Raw genomic sequence first — 19,420 nt, forward strand, 5'->3', positions numbered from 1 at the left:
AGGATATATTCCGGTTTCACAATTTCTCGCGCTGTAACTGCCATTTTGTTGACATATTAATGAAATGCCGTCTGACCCGCCTTTGGCGGGTCAATGCACGACAGCCATCCGGTCTGTTCGGATGAGGTCTTGACCCGGCTCTCCAACCGGATCCTCCGGGTTTTATATCATCTCTATCCAGCACTACCTTGTACTACCTTAGACCAGGGATTCGTAACCCTTTTGACGCCGAGGCCCATTTTCTCCAGTGTAGTGTCCTGGGGTCCACGCCATATTACCCATGTTTACCCAATAGTATTATATGACATTATATTAGACTATATTATATTAGGCTATATTAGCCTAGACAATATGATGTGATGTGATGTGATGTGATGTGATATATGATATGATATGATATGATATGATATGATATGATATGATATGATATGCACTATATATTATATAATATTATCAGTGGTGTAGTCTACGTAGAACGCGGGTATACGGAGTATAGGCCTACCCACTTCTAAATTTCAGGGATTTCAGTATACCCACTTAAAATTGATTGATCCATTGTTTTGAATAGCACAAATATATAGCCTACAGTATACCCACTTCAGAAAATGCTCAAATATACAGTAGGCCTATACCCACTTAAAAAAAAGTAGACTACACCACTGAATATTATATTATATTACTCTCACTCTCTCTGGTAGTCTAGCCTAGGCTACTCACTTCGAAATTTCAGGGATTTCAGTAGGTAGGCTACCCACCTAAAATTGATTGATCCATTAGGCCTACTTAGAATAGCACAAATATAGGGCCTACCGGGCACCCACCTCAAAAACAGTAGACTAGGCCTACACCACTGGTTGTGAGCGCTGCCCAACTTAGGTCCGCGGCCCTAGACGTGTCGCTCAACTTCGTTCGGAATGCTGACGTTGTGATTATTTAATTTTCAGTAGATTGTGCATTCTTTATCACTGCGTTATCCCCGTTATCCCGGTCAGGCGTCAAGCGTGCCTGTTCATAACGTGCTCTGGGTGGCAGGGCAGGACCAGGCAAACCGAGGCAGATTCACACGGGGATAGCCTACGCCGTATTGGAAGTTGGACCGAGGCCCCGGTATAGGCACCTGTTAACAACATGTTAGGGGAAACGTTCAAAAACTTTTCTGTACATTTCGTCACGCCTAATCCCACAGGCGTTTTCCACAGAGGTGAGATGGTCTCGGGTGAAATGCGCTTTGAGCTTTCCGATGAAGTCAAGATTCAGAAAATAACAATGACTGTCAAGGGCAAAGTGAAGGTTCATTGGACCACGGAGAGCAGATCCGAAGAACACCGGCGTACGCATTATCACACAGGAAAAGTGGTTCTCTTTGAAATGGAAAGGGTTGTTCTGCAACCACACGTTGGTAATAGGCCTATATCCTAATCATTCACTATACAAATGTGGTAACCGAAACGAATCCGTGTAGAACTAGGCCTATGGTTTCACAGCCTCTGTTTTCACTATTGATATCATGTTAACAACACTTTTCAGGTGCAGATGAACTCGTTCTACAACCGGGGCTTCACGTGTACCCCTTCTGCTGCCCACTTCCCCAAGGGTGAGTAGCGTCATAATCATTCGTTCAGCCTAATCTACTTTTCTCATGTCATGCCTTTACCTACAGGCAGTGTTTCCCACAGAAATTTTGGAAACTATGGGGGCAGCCGTAGTTTATTTTGTCCGGGTGGGGGGGGGGGGGGGGGGGGGGGGGGGGGGGGGGGGGGGGGGGGGGGGGGGGGGGGGGTGGTCTTCTCACACGGGCCTTTTGGGGGGGGGGGGGGGGGGGGGGTATTCTTGCAGCGTAAATGCAAAACGGCAAAACAATGAGGCGCATGGAGAAACTGTAGGCCTGGGCCTATATTTCAGCCATTTATATTTTGAGAAATAAGGCTACATAAGATTTTACCCATGACTTGTATAATAGTAGTACATTGTCATTGTCAAAAAATGCAGTACAGTGAATAATTTCTGTTTACAACACAGTTTCATTCGTCCCTCATGCAGGGGTCTGGGAAACAATAATAAAACAAAATAGGAGCAGAGATAATAATTTAAGAGCACTGTGAAATTGTTAACGCATAGACAAAAAGGCTATGCCTTTTCCCCCACACACATCTGTAGGCGTACACATTCTACATGAGGGGTGCTGGTCACAGGGCCAGTTTTTTTTCCAAATTCCTCCCATTAAAAGGGCTGAACAACATATTACACATTTATGTCTATATTCACATTCATTACACATTAATTTCTATATGCAGCCCGATGTCTCCTCTGTCAATGAAGGTCTGTTACCAAACTCATTACAACTGTAAAACAAAGCCTAGGGAGTGTTAGTAAACTCATCCCAACTGTCTCTTCTCTGAAGGTTTTTTATATTGCTCCCAAACCCAAGTAAACTACAACAACTTGACTAGGCTTTTGATCCCTGTCTTTCAAGCACTTGTGGTTCTCTCTATAGCAGGGGTGCCCAACCTTTTTTTTAACCAAGATCTACTTTTGAAGTTGATGGTCTGCCGTGATCTACCAAGTCAAATTCAAGGATGCCAGTATGAAAATTTAAGACCACCATTTATTAATCACCATTATTATGAACAAAATGTTTTCAGTAGGCTACTATGGCCGTATCTTTTCAGTGTGTTTTTAAAGTGTGTTGATTAGCCTATCTTTACAAAGCAATGCAGCACTGATAGTATGCAGAGATAATTTCAGTCATACACAAGTCATAAACAACTGAAACAATTTCAAAATGATAAACATTTGGTATATAAAAGGCACATAGGCCCTATTTCTAAAATATGATGAAGCATTATCATGCCTTCAGTGGTATAGGCTACACATTAAAAATGGCTCAGAAATGCACCATTTGTTATGGGTAAATAGGCTACTGAGAGAGAGAGAGAGAGAGAGAGAGACAGAGAGAGAGAGAGAGAGAGAGAGAGAGAGAGAGAGAGAGAGAGAGAGAGAGAGAGAACTCATTGGATTGGTTAACACCCCTGTTAAGTGTGACTTCTTCTATGAAGGTTTTTTTTTCAGCTCTCTGGGACAGTAGCACAGCAAAGGCTTTCTATTGTGAGTTTGGCCAATCGTTTTGTCCACAACTGAAGCAAGAAACAGCACAAATTGAAGTGAATTCCATACATGTCAATAACTAACATTTCCCTTACACGCGGCACGCGATGTAAACGCAGTTAGCGATGATGCATGCGACTAGCGATTTGGACGAAGCTCCTCGCATATCGGCGTGTCATAACGCATCGTTGCGCACATGTTCTGTTACTCACCCGATGTTACAAGTGTGCACACATGAATCAACTGTAATACCCTTACGGTCACTTCCTAATGCTTTCCCCTCATTCTGTGTTACCGTGGGACTACTTATCTAACCAATACAGAGTCTATAGGATGTATTTACTCCAGGAGGAAAATGCGAAGGAAATTCAAAATCGTAATTCAAATCGTTTTTAACAAAAACGGATATCGTTAAAAAAAAAAAAAAAAAAGTAAAACTTTTTTTTTTTTTTTTTTTTTTTTTTTTTACATTTTCGTAAACTATGGCGGCCAAATTTAAACTATGGCGGGCCGCCATAGTTTCCTCAATGTATGGGAAACACTGCCTACAGGCCTATCCATAAGACCACAGCAATAGCCAACATTAGGAACAGCCAACATTAGGAACAGTTTTTTTTATTATTAGGTGTGAAAAAAGTGCTCAGGGACCTATAGTAGGCCTATTTAAACCCCCCCCCCCCACTTTCCTTGAAGATTAAGTGCTAGAGTAGGCTACTTGAAAAATTAATCGTTTGACTAATCAACTATTTGGAGAAAAAAAATTGTAACCTAGGCCCAATGATATTCTACTCAAGGTGATATAGTGCAGGGGTTCCCAAACATTACAGCCAGGCCTCCCCCATATAGGCCTACCGGTAGCCTATATTTCAGCCAAGACCCCCGTTACATGGGTCATGACCAAAGAGGCTTGAGACAAGAGGGCTTACTCACGTCTTATTATATGGTGTGACGTCATCGGTCGAATGCTCCATTCATTTCAACGGGGCTCCCCAACGTTCGCACGTCTGTTATTTTTCGATAACGGACGGGTTGGTCTATAACAGACCGCTGTCAATGGCAACAAGACTTTTCACTGCTAAAGCGACTTTTCAACAAGACTCTAATCAGCTGCTGTGATAGACAACACCTGTTGTCCTGGCTACCTAGTAGGCCTAGCTGTTGCCTAGCGGTGTTCCACAACGGCATTGTTTTGTTTTGCGCAGCAACAATCTTTTGACATTAAAAACTATAATAGACTTAACATTAAATAGGCCTAAAGAAATGTCCCCGCCATGTGTGAATCATTTAAGTATATCCATATAATAAGCGGGTTAACTTTCGGCGAGTCGGTCGCTTTGTGGAATAGCAGCACTTCAGAGAGAACAAGACCCCTCTGCTCCGCGTCGGGGTCTAAAGATTCTCTCTGTCGTGCTGCTATTCCACGATAGCGACCTTCTCGCCGAACGTTAACCCTTACATAACAGCGTAGTAGGAAATTATGGCGAGGGGAGTACGGAAATGTTATTCACTGTGGAACAGGTCATAGGACAGCGTGAATGTCTGTCAGCTGTCCTTAATTACCCCCAGCAATTACTGCTGACCAACAGCTGCCGTTAATTGGCCACAAATTATCCATCATGGTGTCGCCCCCACTGACCATGTGCAAGGGAGTACGAAAATTGTATCCATCGCACCCACTGACCAATGACCATGCTCAAGGGAGTTAATTTTCCATCCACTCGTGTCCTCAGGCAACGCCCCCGTACTACACCGTGGCCAATGCATTTCCCCCCTAGAGATTGTTCTTCTCTGTTGAATTTCTTTGGTCATGACTCATGCCACACTATTTTGTCTGTGCACCCCCTTTGAAAGCCATCATCTATGTCTGTGTGTCAGAGCCCCGTTCGAATGGTAACTTAGGCCTAATGATAGTACAGCAGTAATGTCAGAGATGCAATAGATTATTATAATACAGGTCTTAATTAACAGGAATAGTGTTAAGTGTTAGTTAATGTATTTATTTATTTTTGTTTTGTTTTACAATGCTTTTTCTGTCAACCTGCCGCAGCCCCGCCAATCACCCCCTCGCAGCCCCCCAGGGGTCCCCGGCCCCCACTTTGAAAACCACTGATCTAGTGAATAATGCACTTTAACGGATCAATACAAATGTAATAGTATAGCCTACAGTACATGAAACATGGTCTTTTTCTATCACAGAGATTTCCCATCCACCTTTGAGGGGTTTTATGGCAAGATCTCCTATGCAGTAATCACAGGGATTCACAGAGCATGGCACATGGAAAAAACATTTACCTCAGAATTCAAGTTTGAACGCTGGGTCAATATCGGTATCCCTGAACTTTTGGTAAGACACCACAAACTGTCTGACTGTGCTTCTAACTATACGTTTAGCTTTAATAACTTCCACTTAAAAATGTCACTTTATACAGTAGGTTGCGATTTCTTAGGTAGGCTATCTGTATAGAAGTGATCTTCTGACTTGATTTATCTTTTGTCTTTTTGCACTACAAAATATTTACACTATCAATCTATAATATATATTATCTTTAATATGTAGCCTATTTTATGGGCTTTTTGGGCCTTTATTTACAATGAAGATCAACAGGAAATTAGTGGTCAGAGAGAGACGTAGGGTTAGGAAATGACCCCAGCCCAAATGTGGGGGACTTAATGGCGTACTATTCACTGCAGATGTCAATGATCCATCTGTTCTGTACCGTCTTTGATTTGTGTTCACTTGGCACTCACTTTGCTTCACTCTTATTTGATCTTTTCTTCTGAACTTGCATCTCCCATTAATTTTTCTGGAAAGACACATGTTGTCAATGTTACATGTAGTCACTTTGAAGAAAAAACAATCCTGTGATTAACATGACCTGACATGCAGGTGTGGTCTACGTAGAACGCAGGTATACGGAGTATACCCACTTCTAAATTTCAGCCACTTCAGTATACCCACTTAAAATTGATTGATCCATTATTATGAATAGCAGAAACATATACAGTACACCCACTTCAAAAAATGCTCAAATATACAGTATACGTACCCACCATAAAAAGTAGACTACACCACTACCTGACATGCAGGTGTTAGCAAGTATAGGGCCTGTGCTTATCTTCTAGACAGTTTGCTGAACCAGCCACTTCCCACAGTAGGTAGAGCATCTTCCCTTTTCCATCAGACAGGCTTACCATCAACTTACCATGAACACAGCGTTTAATGAAACGTTCTCTATTCAATAGGGCTGTAACGATATTGTATCGAACCGAGAAATCGTGATACACAGAGTCACGATACTGTATCGTGATACAAGGAGGCAGTATCGTGATACGCCCTTTCAAAGTTTTATTACCCATTACTCCAGAAAAACAACCTTATGATTTGATGTGATAGTGTTTCCAAACTTCAGTGGAGATACATTTCAGAAATCGTGGGGTGTATCGAACCATAGGTCAAAAATCGTGATACGAACCGAATTGTGAGTTGAGTGTATCGTTACAGCCCTACTATTCAACTTGTCAACCGCTTGTGTTCTATCGCTTTGTTTTCAATGGGGTCTTATTTCTGGTGCGTTAGAATGTCCGTACCACTAAAGCACCAAAACGTGGCATGGAAATCTACTGGGTATATTGAGGAGTGAAGTCTGGGTCACCAGGTCAGCAAACAAGATCGGCTGACAGCAAAGCATCAAAGATATCTGGGCTTCCATAACTCCCATGCACTGTTTCTGCCATTGACTTCAATGTTAAATGCATCATGGCAGTGATTAAGACGGAGAGAGTCCTATTGAACATTGCATGTTATGTAGAAAGTACCAAATTTCAACTGATTTAATGTAACCTGAATTTTGCTGAAGAAAATGGTGATTTTATTACAATATATAATGCAAATTCCCCAATTCATGTTTTTTTTAAGCTGGAAGGCCAAAATATGTAAACACAAACAAATGAATGATTGGAATAGTTCAAAATCTGGGCCATGAATCTATAATTGATGGTATTATGGAAATAAATCAACTTTTTCCTGCTATTCTAATTACGTGGCCTGGAGCTGCAGACGCCACTGTAATCTGCCAAGAGTAGGGTCCTCTTCTGCTTCTGTTCTCTCTCTCTATCTCTTTTTTCATGTATCTTCAGATTTTCACACACGGAAAGATTTAATAGGGCATCTACACAAGTCTTAGGTGCTGTTTCCACGTAGCAGGATATTTTTTATATGTGGGCATTTTTTTCTCCTGTTTAGGTGGAAATGCAACATGGTGATAAATATAAAAACTCCATTGTAACAGGTGCATTTTAGCCACCTAACTGGGATATTTTCAAAACGGGATTTTTGATATGGGGGTTTTAAAAATCTGCTTAGGCCTACTTGGAAATAGAAGGCCAAAACCAATGAAACCAGGAGAAAAAAATATACACATTTAAAAATATCCTGCTACGTGGAGACAGCTCACACGAGGCCCCTCGTAGCCTCTTACTGCAGATGGGGTCGCCAGCGGGCCTATTCACTATGTGCTGAAAATACTCAACTACATCATAACAACATTACTATGATAGTGCCGAGAGCCTTAAGTAACAGATTAAGACATAGCCATTACAATTTTGGTGACAGTAAAGTTATAACATAGGCTCTGCGTTAAGGGGTTAATGTACTTCCAGCCTGTTCACTTGGAACCAGCTAATGCCAACAGTAGGTAGATCATCCAATCAATGAAATCACCTGTGGTGAGAGCTCAGGCAGGAGGAATACGTGGCAGGACTTTTTCCTCCACCACTGCTGACATGTTTTCTGCACTTGTGTTGTTCTTCCTCCATAGCTGCCCCTATCGGCCAGCAACCGTAAGAACCTTGTCTGTTTCTGCTGTGTCTCAGGAGAGGTGTCTATAGATGCACATATGGATAGAAAAGGCTACATTCCTGGTAAGCAGCAAGCACACTCGCACAGTGTCAGTCAGTTCTTATCAGCTTGGCTTGGCCTTGACCTTTTTTATGCTCATCAGATACCAGTGTGGCTACTGGTGTTCCCGAGTCTTAAAGCGATACTGTCCCATTTTTGGGAATAAGCTCATATTACACCTCCCCTTGAGTTAAATAATTGAGTTTTACCTTTCTCCTGTACTTTCAACCGTTCTCTGAGTATGGCAGTGCAATTTTTAACTCTATGCTAGCAGCTAACATTGAGTCCTATGAGACCAGTCAGCCGCCAGCTAGGGACACAGACAAGATCAAAAACTGGAAAAGTGTCCGAAGTGTCAAGGTGCCAAAGTCACTATGCATAGTCCAAGGAAAGATCCAGGCTTCAATTCAGTTCAATCCAGGCTTCAGTATCTGCAATAGCTAAATTTATACATCAATTACACAGTACAGGCTCAGATTGTGTAGAACTAAAGGCAGTATGGGAGTTTCCAGGCTACTGTAGACGCACATGCCCCAATCTTCTTTATGTGTGCATATGTAGGCATTATTTATATGTCCATACCATCTGTAGGCCTACTATACTGTGTACATTTTATTGCTCTTCATATTGCATGTGTATGTGTATGTTTTTGTAACATACTATTTATTATTTATTATTTATTAATATTTATTATGATGTATTATTTGCTGTGAAAAAGTCAGTGCAATAAAAGGCCTGGCTAAAGCAGTGTTTGTAGTCCTGGTTGTTTGGATGACAGAAGTCAAAAAGAGTTCATGGGTGTTGAGGGGTGGCAGCAACCTCCACATCGGACAAATGGAGTCTGAACGTAAATAGAAACAGTTGACGCACATGTGGCAAATAAAAGAACATAGTCGACTGTCCTGTCATACCTAAGAATGCGTTTTACATCAAAGTTGCGACTGAGAGTAAAATTGCTACCAGCTCCAACCAAGTGTTGCAGGTTTTTGGCCAGTTGGCAGGTGCCAATGTCATGCCCTGCATATCGTTATTATACAGTATAAGGTGCTGTTTCCACGTAGCTGGATAATTTTATATATGGATATTTTTTTCTCCTGGTTGCATTGGTTTTGCATTGGTTTTGGCCTTCCGTTTCCAAGTAGCAGATATTTGAAACCCAGGTATAAAAAGCAGGAGAAAAAAATATCCTATTTATGGGGCTGAAACGCATTTGTTACAATGGAGGATTTATTTTTATCCACGTTGCGTTTACACTTAAACAGGAGAAAAAAATACCCTGCTAAAAAAATATCCTGCTAAGTGGAAACGGCACCTAAAAGTGTAGGTAGTGTCAGTCAGTCAGTCCAAATGGTGTGTATGTAAAGGTGTAAGTAGGTGTAGGTGTTGGTGTTGTCCTCTTGTGGTTTTTAGATGCGTCCCAGCATCTCTATAAGAGGGTCTGTCTGTCCGTCCGTCCGTCCGTCCGTCTGAAACGCATTCGTCTGAAACGCATTCCTTCAATTGTTCCTTACTGTGGCCACAAGGCGGCAGAGTTGCCATTTTGGACCGGAGCGAATGCGTGCAAGCCAATTGTTCCTTACTGTGGCCACAAGGCGGCAGAGTTGCCATTTTGGACCGGAGCGAATGCGTGCAAGCCAGAACATATTACCTAACAGGCAAGACGGCTGATGGCATTGTGAGACAACTGAGGGGGGCATTCAATTTTCGCCATTGTTTTGCGTTTGGACAATGGGAGGCAACTTTATTTTGGTTCGTCAGAAACTCGCGGAAATGAACGATTTAGAAGTCGGCAGGCAGTTTTTGACACAGATGTTTGTGCTCGGATAGAGAGGCGTTTGCATTGCATAACGCTCCACGGCATGGAACCGTAGTTAGTTGACAGGCGACCAGCAGCGCATACAGCTCTTCTTCTAAACGTTGACCTGTAACATTTGGTTATAGCTTTTCTCCTTTCAAAACATTTACATTTTCCTTTGTGCGTGGATAGAGGGGCGTTTGCATTGCATAACGCTCCACGACATGCAACTGTAGTTGACAGGCGACCCGCAGCGCAGCTCTTCCTCTAAACGTGGACCTGTAACATACATTTGGTTAGCTTTTTTTTCTTTCATAACATTCACATTTTCCTCCGCTTTTCTCCAGTCCACAAACTCGGGTTCAGAGGTCTGTGTGTAGCCTACGAGCCTCCCTTTTAATATTCCCAGCGAGTTTACTTCTGCCTTTTCAGTAGTCAGTTTGCGCTGCGCATTGGAGCATGGTGCTCGAACTACAAGTAGACATCTGGGCCATTTGACATACGGTGTGTTAGCCTACTCGTAACCTACAGGGAGGTTCTTTCGTTGGCGGGCTCGTACCCCACAGGTGCTTTTCGCTGCGCTCAGAGAGAGCACAGGACATAACGCGTCTTTCGTAATTGCTTTGTAGTCGTTTGAATTTGGTAAACTCTGGCACGGGAGCTCACTGCTTTGTGCCTTGACGGTGAAGCTGGTTTTGAAAAATAAGCGCATAATTCACCTAAAGGGTGAACCCATAAGCACATGATTCACCCAAACGATTTTATTTATTTATTATTTGTCGATGTTTAGATTCTTTCCCACATGCACATGATGCTGAAATGGCGTGATACTAAAGGTTGATACTAATACATGTCTGGTCATTTGTAATGTAGCCTACTTCATCTATGTGAAATTTGAAATCATATGGTTCTTTTCCAAATCCAAGAATAAGCTTACTATAGCCTAAACTGCAAAAAATAAAGCCATGTCTTGCCATTTTGCTGCCTGCCACATTATTTGGAGTGTCCATGATGACCAATAAACAAAAAGTACATCCTCAGGGGGGCGTTGACAGCAGTGTTAATTTCGTCAACCACGACGATGACGAAAATATTTCGTCAACGCCCCTTTTTCCCTTGACGATGACGAGACGATGACGCACTAAAAATTGCCTCCAGCAAATAAAAATATGACGAAAATAACAAAATATTTTCGTCAAGGAGACTAAGACGAGACGAAATTTACAAGACATGGACGAATGGACATTAAAAAATATAATTATTTATAATTAATTTGTAATCTGTAATTGTAAGGCGTGTCTTGAACTTCATAGGTGATTGCGGGCTCATACTGTGTTGCCTCGCTTGTCTCTGCTGGCAGCCAATGCATGGCGCCGCTCAGTCAGTAGATCTGTAGCCTAGTAGTTCAGTGAGTCCATTTAAGTTGAGTTTAGGTCCCAAAACATTCCCAGAGAAAGAGAAAAAATAGCCGACGTTGAGGGAAGTGTTAATTTTGAAACATGTTCAACAACCCTCTTGTCCATGACGAAGACATGTGTTTCTGCAGTAATGACAGTCGCGCCAATCCTCCTCTGATACTGTCATTCTAAACCTCCTGGAGCTTCCACTATTCTCCTTTTCACTTAGGCTGTCTTAGCCCGGCGTTCGTTGTCTGTTCTTTTTGTGTAATGTTTGCTATATTTGTTGTTTAACCATATGAGTAGGCAGTTCGCAAGCAAATCATGAAGGTCGGATTTGTGACTTTATTTAAATCAGTCACCGCGGGAGCGCGCGCCAGCAGGGGGAAAGTTGGTCTGTCTGAGGCACGGCTACTGTAGCCTATTTTTGAAAATAATCAATGGATAGGCGATCGCTGAGGAGTTTAAAACGGTTGAGATTTGAAACTTGTTCTCGTCGAGAGCAACGCTAAAAGACCCAAGGAAGTCGACAGCATTTCCATGCGTCTGCAGCGTCTTCCCAAGTTCCAAAAACTCTTTTCAGGGTCATGCTTATCGAGCCTCGACACCCCCGACAAACAAAACAGCATTAGTGTTTAACTATTTGTATGTGCATGTCCTTTCTATCGTCCAGTCTACACACCCCTGCCTAACTATTTTTTCCTGGGACTTTTGCATGGCATACGAAGTGTGCTCGCACAATCTATTTAAGCCTATTACATTCCACGCATGCCGCACGAGTCATTATCGTTCTCTGCTCGCATTGCAAATTGAAAACAAAAACCGCTAACTTGCATAGTCTAACATCAGCAATATTTTATCTGACTCGTGGTCATCGGGAAGCCACTATCAGGGAGACTTCTTGAACTTCATGCAGACTTGGGATGTCTGGTCTTCCCACTGCCAGGAATCTGCAGGCTTTAAGTCACGCGGTCAGGTGAAGAAGAGCATGTAGCTTCCTCCGTGATCAAACTCAAAATCAAATAATATGCAGCAGCTTCTAATGCACGAGAGAGAGAGAGAGAGAGAGAGAGAGAGAGAGAGAGAGAGAGAGAGAGAGAGAGAGAGAGAGAGAGAAGCCTGCACCTGGAAGTGTGTGTGTGTGTGTGTGTGTGTGTGTGTGTGTGTGTGATGCTCTTTTGCTCTATGATGTTGAAATGACTGATTTGGGTTTTGGTGGAAAAGTAGGTGAATATTTGCTGCAATAGGCTATATTAGTAATGCTTTGTGAAATAACAATAGCCATTGTAGGTTATTTATTTTACACCACAATATTGACTAAAATGACTAAAATTTGAAATGTTGACTAAAATGACTAAAATTTGAAATGTTGACTAAAATGACTAAAATGACTAAAATTTGACTATGACTAAAATAGATTTTCGTCATTTTGACTAAGACTAAGACTAAATTGGGAAGGCAATGACTAAAATATGACTAAGACTAAAATTGATTTTCGTCATTGTGACTAAGACTAAGACTAAATCAAAAAAAGCTGACGAAATTAACACTGGTTGACAGGTTAGGAGGAGGCCAGGGGGGTGTTTGGGGGAAAAAAATTGCATTGTTGGAACTGGCATAGAAGGACGCATCTGTTGTCCGCCTGTCGGCCTTGTTTTGTGGTACTGCAACCTCCTCGTCTCTAAGACATCTTTCTCCCTGGTGGAGACTGATAAAGAAACCTAAGCTAAGCTATATTGCATGCCTCTTGTTTGCCAATGTGCTGAATGTGACTGAATGAGGTCAAAATGAAGAGGTTAGGACATATATTGTGCCACATTATTGCAGTGCTCTCTTGATTTCAAGGGTATGTTTTGTAAAGTGTAGCGAAGGGGAGTAGAGTTGCCCAGCTGGGACTTGAACCCAGACCTTCTGGGGTAGTAAACCGGGGCTCTGACCGCTACACCAAAGAGCCAGGCTCGTTGGCATGTTAGTCAGAACACACCCACAACCCTAGTGATGGTCACTCCATCACACTGCCTTCCCCTTCGGGAAGCGCACCCGTGCGCTTCACACACTCATGGTGTACCTCACGCAACTGCCCATCATGCTTCTCCCATCCAGTGTGCCCCGTCATCAATGCTTCACCCATCACTGGGGTACCTCACACCGGGGTCACCAATCCTGGGGGTCCCTCACATGGAATTACGGCTCACACACCATGGGTACGCTTCCGATGGCCTCACGGTACCATCCCACTTCTGACACCATTTGTAGCGAAGGGGAGTAGAGTTGCCCAGCTGGGACTTGAACCCAGACCTTCTGGGGTAGTAAACCGGGGCTCTGACCGCTACACCAAAGAGCCTGGCTCTTTGGTGTAGCGGTCAGAGCCCCAGTTTACTACCCCAGAAGGTCTGGGTTCAAGTCCCAGCTGGGCAACTCTACTCCCCTTCGCTACATAAAGGCAGACAGATTTTTAAAAAAGGAGCAATGTTTCAGCTGCAATTACACTGCTTAACAAGATGTAAAAACAAAGTGCACATGCACCTGGTCCACATGCTGTGGGAATTGCAATAGCTAAATGTATACATCAATGACACAGAACAGTCTCCTTAAGACGCGTAATGATACGTCTGCCATATTTGTATCTGCATAAAGCATTCTTTTGTGTGTGTGTGTGTGTGTGTGTGTGTGTGTGTGTGTGTGTGTGGGGGGGGTCTTCAGGCCTTTATTCCTTTGTTTATATGAGATAGGACAGGAGGGTGGTGACAGGAAGCGAGTTGGGAGAGGGAAGACAGGGAAGGCTCGGCAAAGGGCCTGGGTCGGCAGTATAGTAGACGAGTGCCCTACCGTTAGTGCCACGGTACGACCGCACAAAGCATTCTAATTACTGTGCTCTAGCTACGTGTATATCTTAACAACTTCACAAGACGGTTTGGTCCTCATTTAGGCTAACTGCTATGTAGACGTTATCTGGTTACCACCAGACCTAATCACAAGATCTGTCAGATCGAAATGATTGTGTAAAACTAAAGGCAGTATGGGAGTTCCCAGGCTAATGTAGACGCACATGCCCCAATCTTCTTTATGTGTGCATACGTAGGCATTATTTATATGTCCGTACCATCTGTAGGCCTACTATACTGTGTACATTTTATTGCTCTTCATATTGCATGTGTATGTGTATGTTTTTGTAATATCTTGCATGAAGGGACAACAACCTCTCTTTTGAACTGCCAAACCAGTTTACCTACGGGTACCAATCAAAGTACCCCGAACCTGAACCTGCTTCTTTTTTTATTATTATTCACAGGTGAAACTATAAAAATAACAGCTGAATTTACAAACGGTACGTCCAGGAGTTTTGAACCCAAAGCAGAGCTTAATCAGACAGTGACTTATTACACCAATGGAAGAGGCCATCATAAGAGAGAGTACAGGACCCTGTACAGCACCAGGGGGCAGACTTTGGGGCCCCACACCTCAGACGCTCGCCATGATCTGACGCTTACCATCCCCAGCGATGCTGACATGACCCTGGAAGACTGCGATATCCTGACTATCGAGTACAAAGTCCAGGTAAGTCACAGCCATGCCATTTCACCATTCAATATCTTAATAGCATATAAAAGAGATGAACCTCTGAGTTGTCATTCAATGTGAAATTAGATGCTTTGGGGCCTGACTGGTAAAGATTTTATAGATTAGGGGCCAAACACCACATTTTCAGGAGATGTTAATGGTGTTATAGCTTATGTTCAAATGTCTTATTTTAAGTATGGCTTTTTTGATATTCAATTTCATATTCCATAATTTATATTTCTGACTGTTGGGCATCGTTGCCATGGTGAGCCTCGAGCACCACCCTCTGTTAACATATGTTTTTCACACTGTCAGCAAACATGTTGATTTATCTCCACCTACAGGATGATATATTCCCGAAACGCAGAGCGTCTTGGATATAATGGTTTTGCGTGTGCGGCAGTGTCCGCCGTGTTAGGTCTTTCGTGTTAACGTGATAACTTTTGAACGGATGGGTGGATTTTTCCCAGATTCAGTGTGTCAATGCTCTTAGACAGGTCATCAGCTGGGAAAATTAAGGCCTTTCGTCCTACCGCACTTTTCTCTGTGGATTACTGAGCAGAAGGCCAGTATGGCCACCATTTTCCAAAATGCATTATTACATTGTACTATAAGGTGATATTCATGAATGATTAATTACTTTCAGCACTATTCTGTCCTATTTCCTTACATACATGTTTACAAAGGTTGACTAAGCTAAAACAAATGAAAATAAAGTTGGCCACCTTGTAATATCCAAAGGAAAGTGCTGAAAATAATGATTGAAATGCACATAGAGAGTCTATGGCTGGGAAAATTAGGCCTATTGTCCTGTCAGGGTTTTCACAGTGGTTTACAGACCAGAAGGCCAATTGAAACCTGCTGGTTGCCATCTCAAATGTGCTCCATAATTCAAAATCTTTCATACATTTTTCTCAATACTGTAAGGCCATAATTATCAATGAAGATTAACTATCTTTCAGTTAAATTGCCCTATGTCCCTACAGACGTGAGTATAAAGGTTGTCTAGAAAAAGGCATGAATATATCTTGCCACTTTTAAATATCCAAAGGAATGTTGTCAAATGACTGAATTTCACAAACACAGTGGACTGCTGGGGCAGACTAGTGTGTGTGTGTTGGGGGGGGGGGGTTGGCCTGCCAAACTTAGCGTGGGGGGCAGAATAGTGGGGGGGTGGGTGAGGGGTGGGCGGGTAGAGTAGCATGGGGGGGATGAGTGAGGGGGTTGGGGGGCAGAATAGTGTGTGGGGAGGTGGGTGGGGCAGAATAGTGTGTGGGAGGCAGAATAGTGTGTGGGGGAAAGACACTGTAGAGCAGGGGAAAGATGAGTGGGGGATACGCGCGGGCACACACACGCACGCACACTCACCCTTGCTTTATGCAAAAAAATGTAGGCTTGAAAAACTTGGTCAGTAATGTAATGTGAAAAGTTTGTCAGGTCAATAGCCTTTTTTCAGCAGTCAAAAGGTGTATGTGTAATTCAATCATTTTCTGACAACAATCCTTAGGATATTTCAAAGGGGCAAGATATATATTTACATCATTCTGTTGCCAACCTTTGTACTCACGTCTGTAGATAGGAGATAGGACAGAATTTAACTGAAAATAGGTTGTCTTTATTGATAATGATGGCCTTACAGTATTGAGAAAAATTTATGAAAGTCTGCCATTCTGAAAAAACAGAGAACATTTTGAAATTTGGAGCACATTTGAGATGGCCATATTGAATTCTGAGCAAAAATTGACGTGGCCCCATGATTTAATTTCTTCCAATAGGGCTTCTGGTCAGTAATCCACAGAGAAAAGTGCGGTAGGACGAAAGGCCTAATTTTCCCAGCTGATGACCTGTCTATCTAGGGTACGTACATGACAGGGCTTCACTCACCGGGCACTGTGGCTAGTGTTTTTCCAGAGTCACTAGCCATTCAACTATTCTATTAGCCACAAATTTGTAATTATTATTTTTTTCTTTATCATGATACTGTACATCTAACTTCAGAAGATAAGTTGCTAAAGCAAGAAGATGAGCATAGCTTTCTATACATGGAAATAAATCAAACAAACAGAAACAGAGCTTTTTCTTTAACTTAAATACAAACAATTGATACACAAGGGGCAAAATAGATGAGCCAATTTGCTAGTGACACTGAAATCGTTACTAACAACAGGCAAGTTTTACCAGCATTTGGCCGGTTTGCGGGTGCCAGTGTCAAGCCCTGGTACATGAACTGATTAGATTTTGGAGGCCAACACTTTCAAGATGGCGGAATTCAAAATGGACGAATTTTTGTTTTTGCCCATAACTTCTGACCGGATGGATGGATTTGTCCAAGATCCGGTGTGATAAGGCCCGAGGGTAGGTGTATGACGTGAATCGATTTTGGAGGCCAAAACTTTCAAGATGGCTGAATTCAAGATGGCTGAATTTTTGTTTTTGCCCATAACTTCTGACCGGATGGATGGATTTGTCCCAGATTCGGTGTGGCGATGCTCTAGCCTAGGTTCATGAACTGATTAGATTTTGGAAGCCAACAGTTTCAAGATGGCCAATTTTTTTGTTTGGCCCATTAACTTCTGACTGGGTGTATGGATTTGTCCCAGACTTGGTGTGTTAATGCTCTAGGGTAGGTTCATGAACTGACCACTGATAACTGATTCCTTTATTGTTTTCAGGTGAGTCTGAAGGTGGGAGTATGCCCAGCACTGAAGGTGTTGTTTCCCATCGTGATTGGTAACTACCGTCCGCCGCCTCTAGAAGTCTTCCAGCCTCCTTCTTACAATGCAGTGTTCTGAATGTAATGTGCAAAAAAAAACCATAAAGGGCATGAATAGTTTGAATTATGTAGAATCTTCTATGAAGAGAAACTATATGAAGAGTAACTTATTGACATTGTGTTTTTTTTTTGTTTTTTTTGTTTTTTTATTTGACCAAAAACACAATAGTGAACATTAGGTTTTTTCATATTTACATGACCTGAGAATATAAGGTATGCAATTCTGCAATTCAACTTACCGACAGCTGAGTTCAAGTCAAGTCAAGTCAGCTTTTATGGTCAGTTTCTTCATATGCACAGGTCTTACAAGGAAAGCAATCCTCAGGGATTTTTGACATTGGACCCTATTTCCTAGTTAACCAGAGCTAGACATGTAGACATGTGACATGTGGGGAAAAAAAACTTAAATTCTAAGCAGTCTGTGTAATTCCAGAGGTCGCTAATGCTAGGCTTACGCAAGTGTACCACTGTTTGGCAGCCTCTCACTAAAACCAGAGAGAGTAGAGAGAGAGAGGCTTCTGGGTTCTATTATTGCAAGGGGGAGGGGGGGGATCCCCCTTTAGGCAGACCTAAGGACTGTTCTATTCAATGCTAGGAGTATTATGACACACCCTTTTAGGCAGACCGGAACCTGGTCATGTTAGGTGCCCATAGCAACCTATTACATTGGCATATCTCTATATACTTAAAGAATCTCTGCTAAAACGGTACCATACTCACAGACGTGAAGGTCAATAGAGAGAACTGTTCTCACCTAGAGATCTGGCTGCTTTTTGGTCTTTTACAACTTTATTGATGATAGGACAGGTTGAGAGGTGGACAGGAAACGAATAGGGAGAGAGATGGGGAGGGGTCGGCAAAGGACCCGGGCCAGGAATCGCACCTGGGTCTACCGCATGGTTGGCCAGGGTAGGGCCAGTACTCTTACCTTTTGTGGAGATGGAGAATGCATTTGTTTGGCATTTGTGTCTTAAAGAGAATACAAGTATATGTTGTATCAGATACAATTGTGCTCAAAATAATAAGTGCCTTTACAAAGTTGAGTACGAAATTCGGACAATGCACATTCTATTTCAAAGCAAGAAAATTTGGGAAAGTAATTCAATTTTATAATATTTCACAGAGAGCGAAGAAATGTGATATTTAAAAAAATAGTAGTATTGACATCAGTCTTTGGAAACATTCAACTTTTCTGAGCATCCTAAACTAATATTTTGTTGCATAATCATGATTTCTGATAACTGCTTTACATCTATGGTGTCGACCAAAATCTGTCAATTCTCAGCATTTCTTGGTTTTGTCTCATGAACAGCATTTTTTACGTCAGCCCACAACTTTTTTATGGGATTAGGGTCCGGGAATTGTGCTGGCCACTCTGTTAGTTGGATGCTGTTTGTCTTTTTTTTTTCAATTTAGTGTACGGTAAATGCCTTTTACTCTATAAATTGAGTCAAACGTTTTGGGCATAGGTTGTCCACAAGATTGAGGAGTGTGTTCTTGTTATCCCCAGTAACATCATTCTTGTTCCTGCTTGTAGCAAAAGCATCTCCGATGTTTAACTCACCTGTAGCACATACAGTATATAGCATTTACAGTATGCAAACGTCTGGGTTGTGTGCACCTTGCTACCGTAAGGGCTCTGCATACTTAACGTGCGCACTTTGGCGCATTTGGCGCGAGAACCATTAAAATGTGGCAGACCATTCATAGTCAAAAGCGCCATTAACAGGCTTTCGCTTGCATTTTCGGAAGTGTGCCCTCTGCTGTTCATGAGAGAAACGGCAGCATCTTTCGCAACTCGCAGCGTGAGTTCTACAGATGTATAAAAATAGAAAGCCAAACACGGCTGCTGTAGGGCTACTGAACGTCTGACTTATGACTTACCACAATGA

At 42.4% G+C, this 19,420-nt stretch overlaps 1 protein-coding gene across 2 annotated transcripts; it reads left to right on the top strand.

Annotated features, from left to right (window-relative positions):
* The first annotated feature begins 958 nt into the window (after positions 1-958).
* On the top strand, positions 959-17,592 carry LOC134444750 (arrestin domain-containing protein 3-like). Of its 2 annotated transcripts, none has more exons than XM_063193966.1 (6): positions 959-1,399; positions 1,528-1,594; positions 5,302-5,449; positions 7,923-8,025; positions 14,487-14,752; positions 17,428-17,592. In XM_063193966.1, the coding sequence occupies exons 1-6, from the start codon at positions 1,129-1,131 to the stop codon at positions 17,545-17,547; spliced, it is 975 nt and encodes a 324-aa protein (XP_063050036.1). In that variant the 5' UTR covers positions 959-1,128; the 3' UTR covers positions 17,548-17,592. The 2 variants fall into 2 exon arrangements, with proteins under 2 accessions (XP_063050036.1, XP_063050037.1); XM_063193967.1 differs by having other exon boundaries at positions 959-1,201.
* The last annotated feature ends 1,828 nt before the right edge of the window (positions 17,593-19,420 follow it).

Source organism: Engraulis encrasicolus, unplaced genomic scaffold (genome assembly GCF_034702125.1).
Source record: "Engraulis encrasicolus isolate BLACKSEA-1 unplaced genomic scaffold, IST_EnEncr_1.0 scaffold_69_np1212, whole genome shotgun sequence".
In the NCBI taxonomy this organism is placed as follows: domain Eukaryota; kingdom Metazoa; phylum Chordata; class Actinopteri; order Clupeiformes; family Engraulidae; genus Engraulis; species Engraulis encrasicolus.

Coding starts and splice junctions, on each gene's coding strand:
- LOC134444750 (XM_063193966.1), top strand. CDS start 1,129: ATGTTAGGGGAAACGTTCAAAAACTTTTCTGTACATTTCGTCACGCCT. Junction 1,400..1,527: donor TGTTCTGCAACCACACGTTG/GTAATAGGCCTA, acceptor AACACTTTTCAG/GTGCAGATGAACTCGTTCTA. Junction 14,753..17,427: donor CTATCGAGTACAAAGTCCAG/GTAAGTCACAGC, acceptor TATTGTTTTCAG/GTGAGTCTGAAGGTGGGAGT.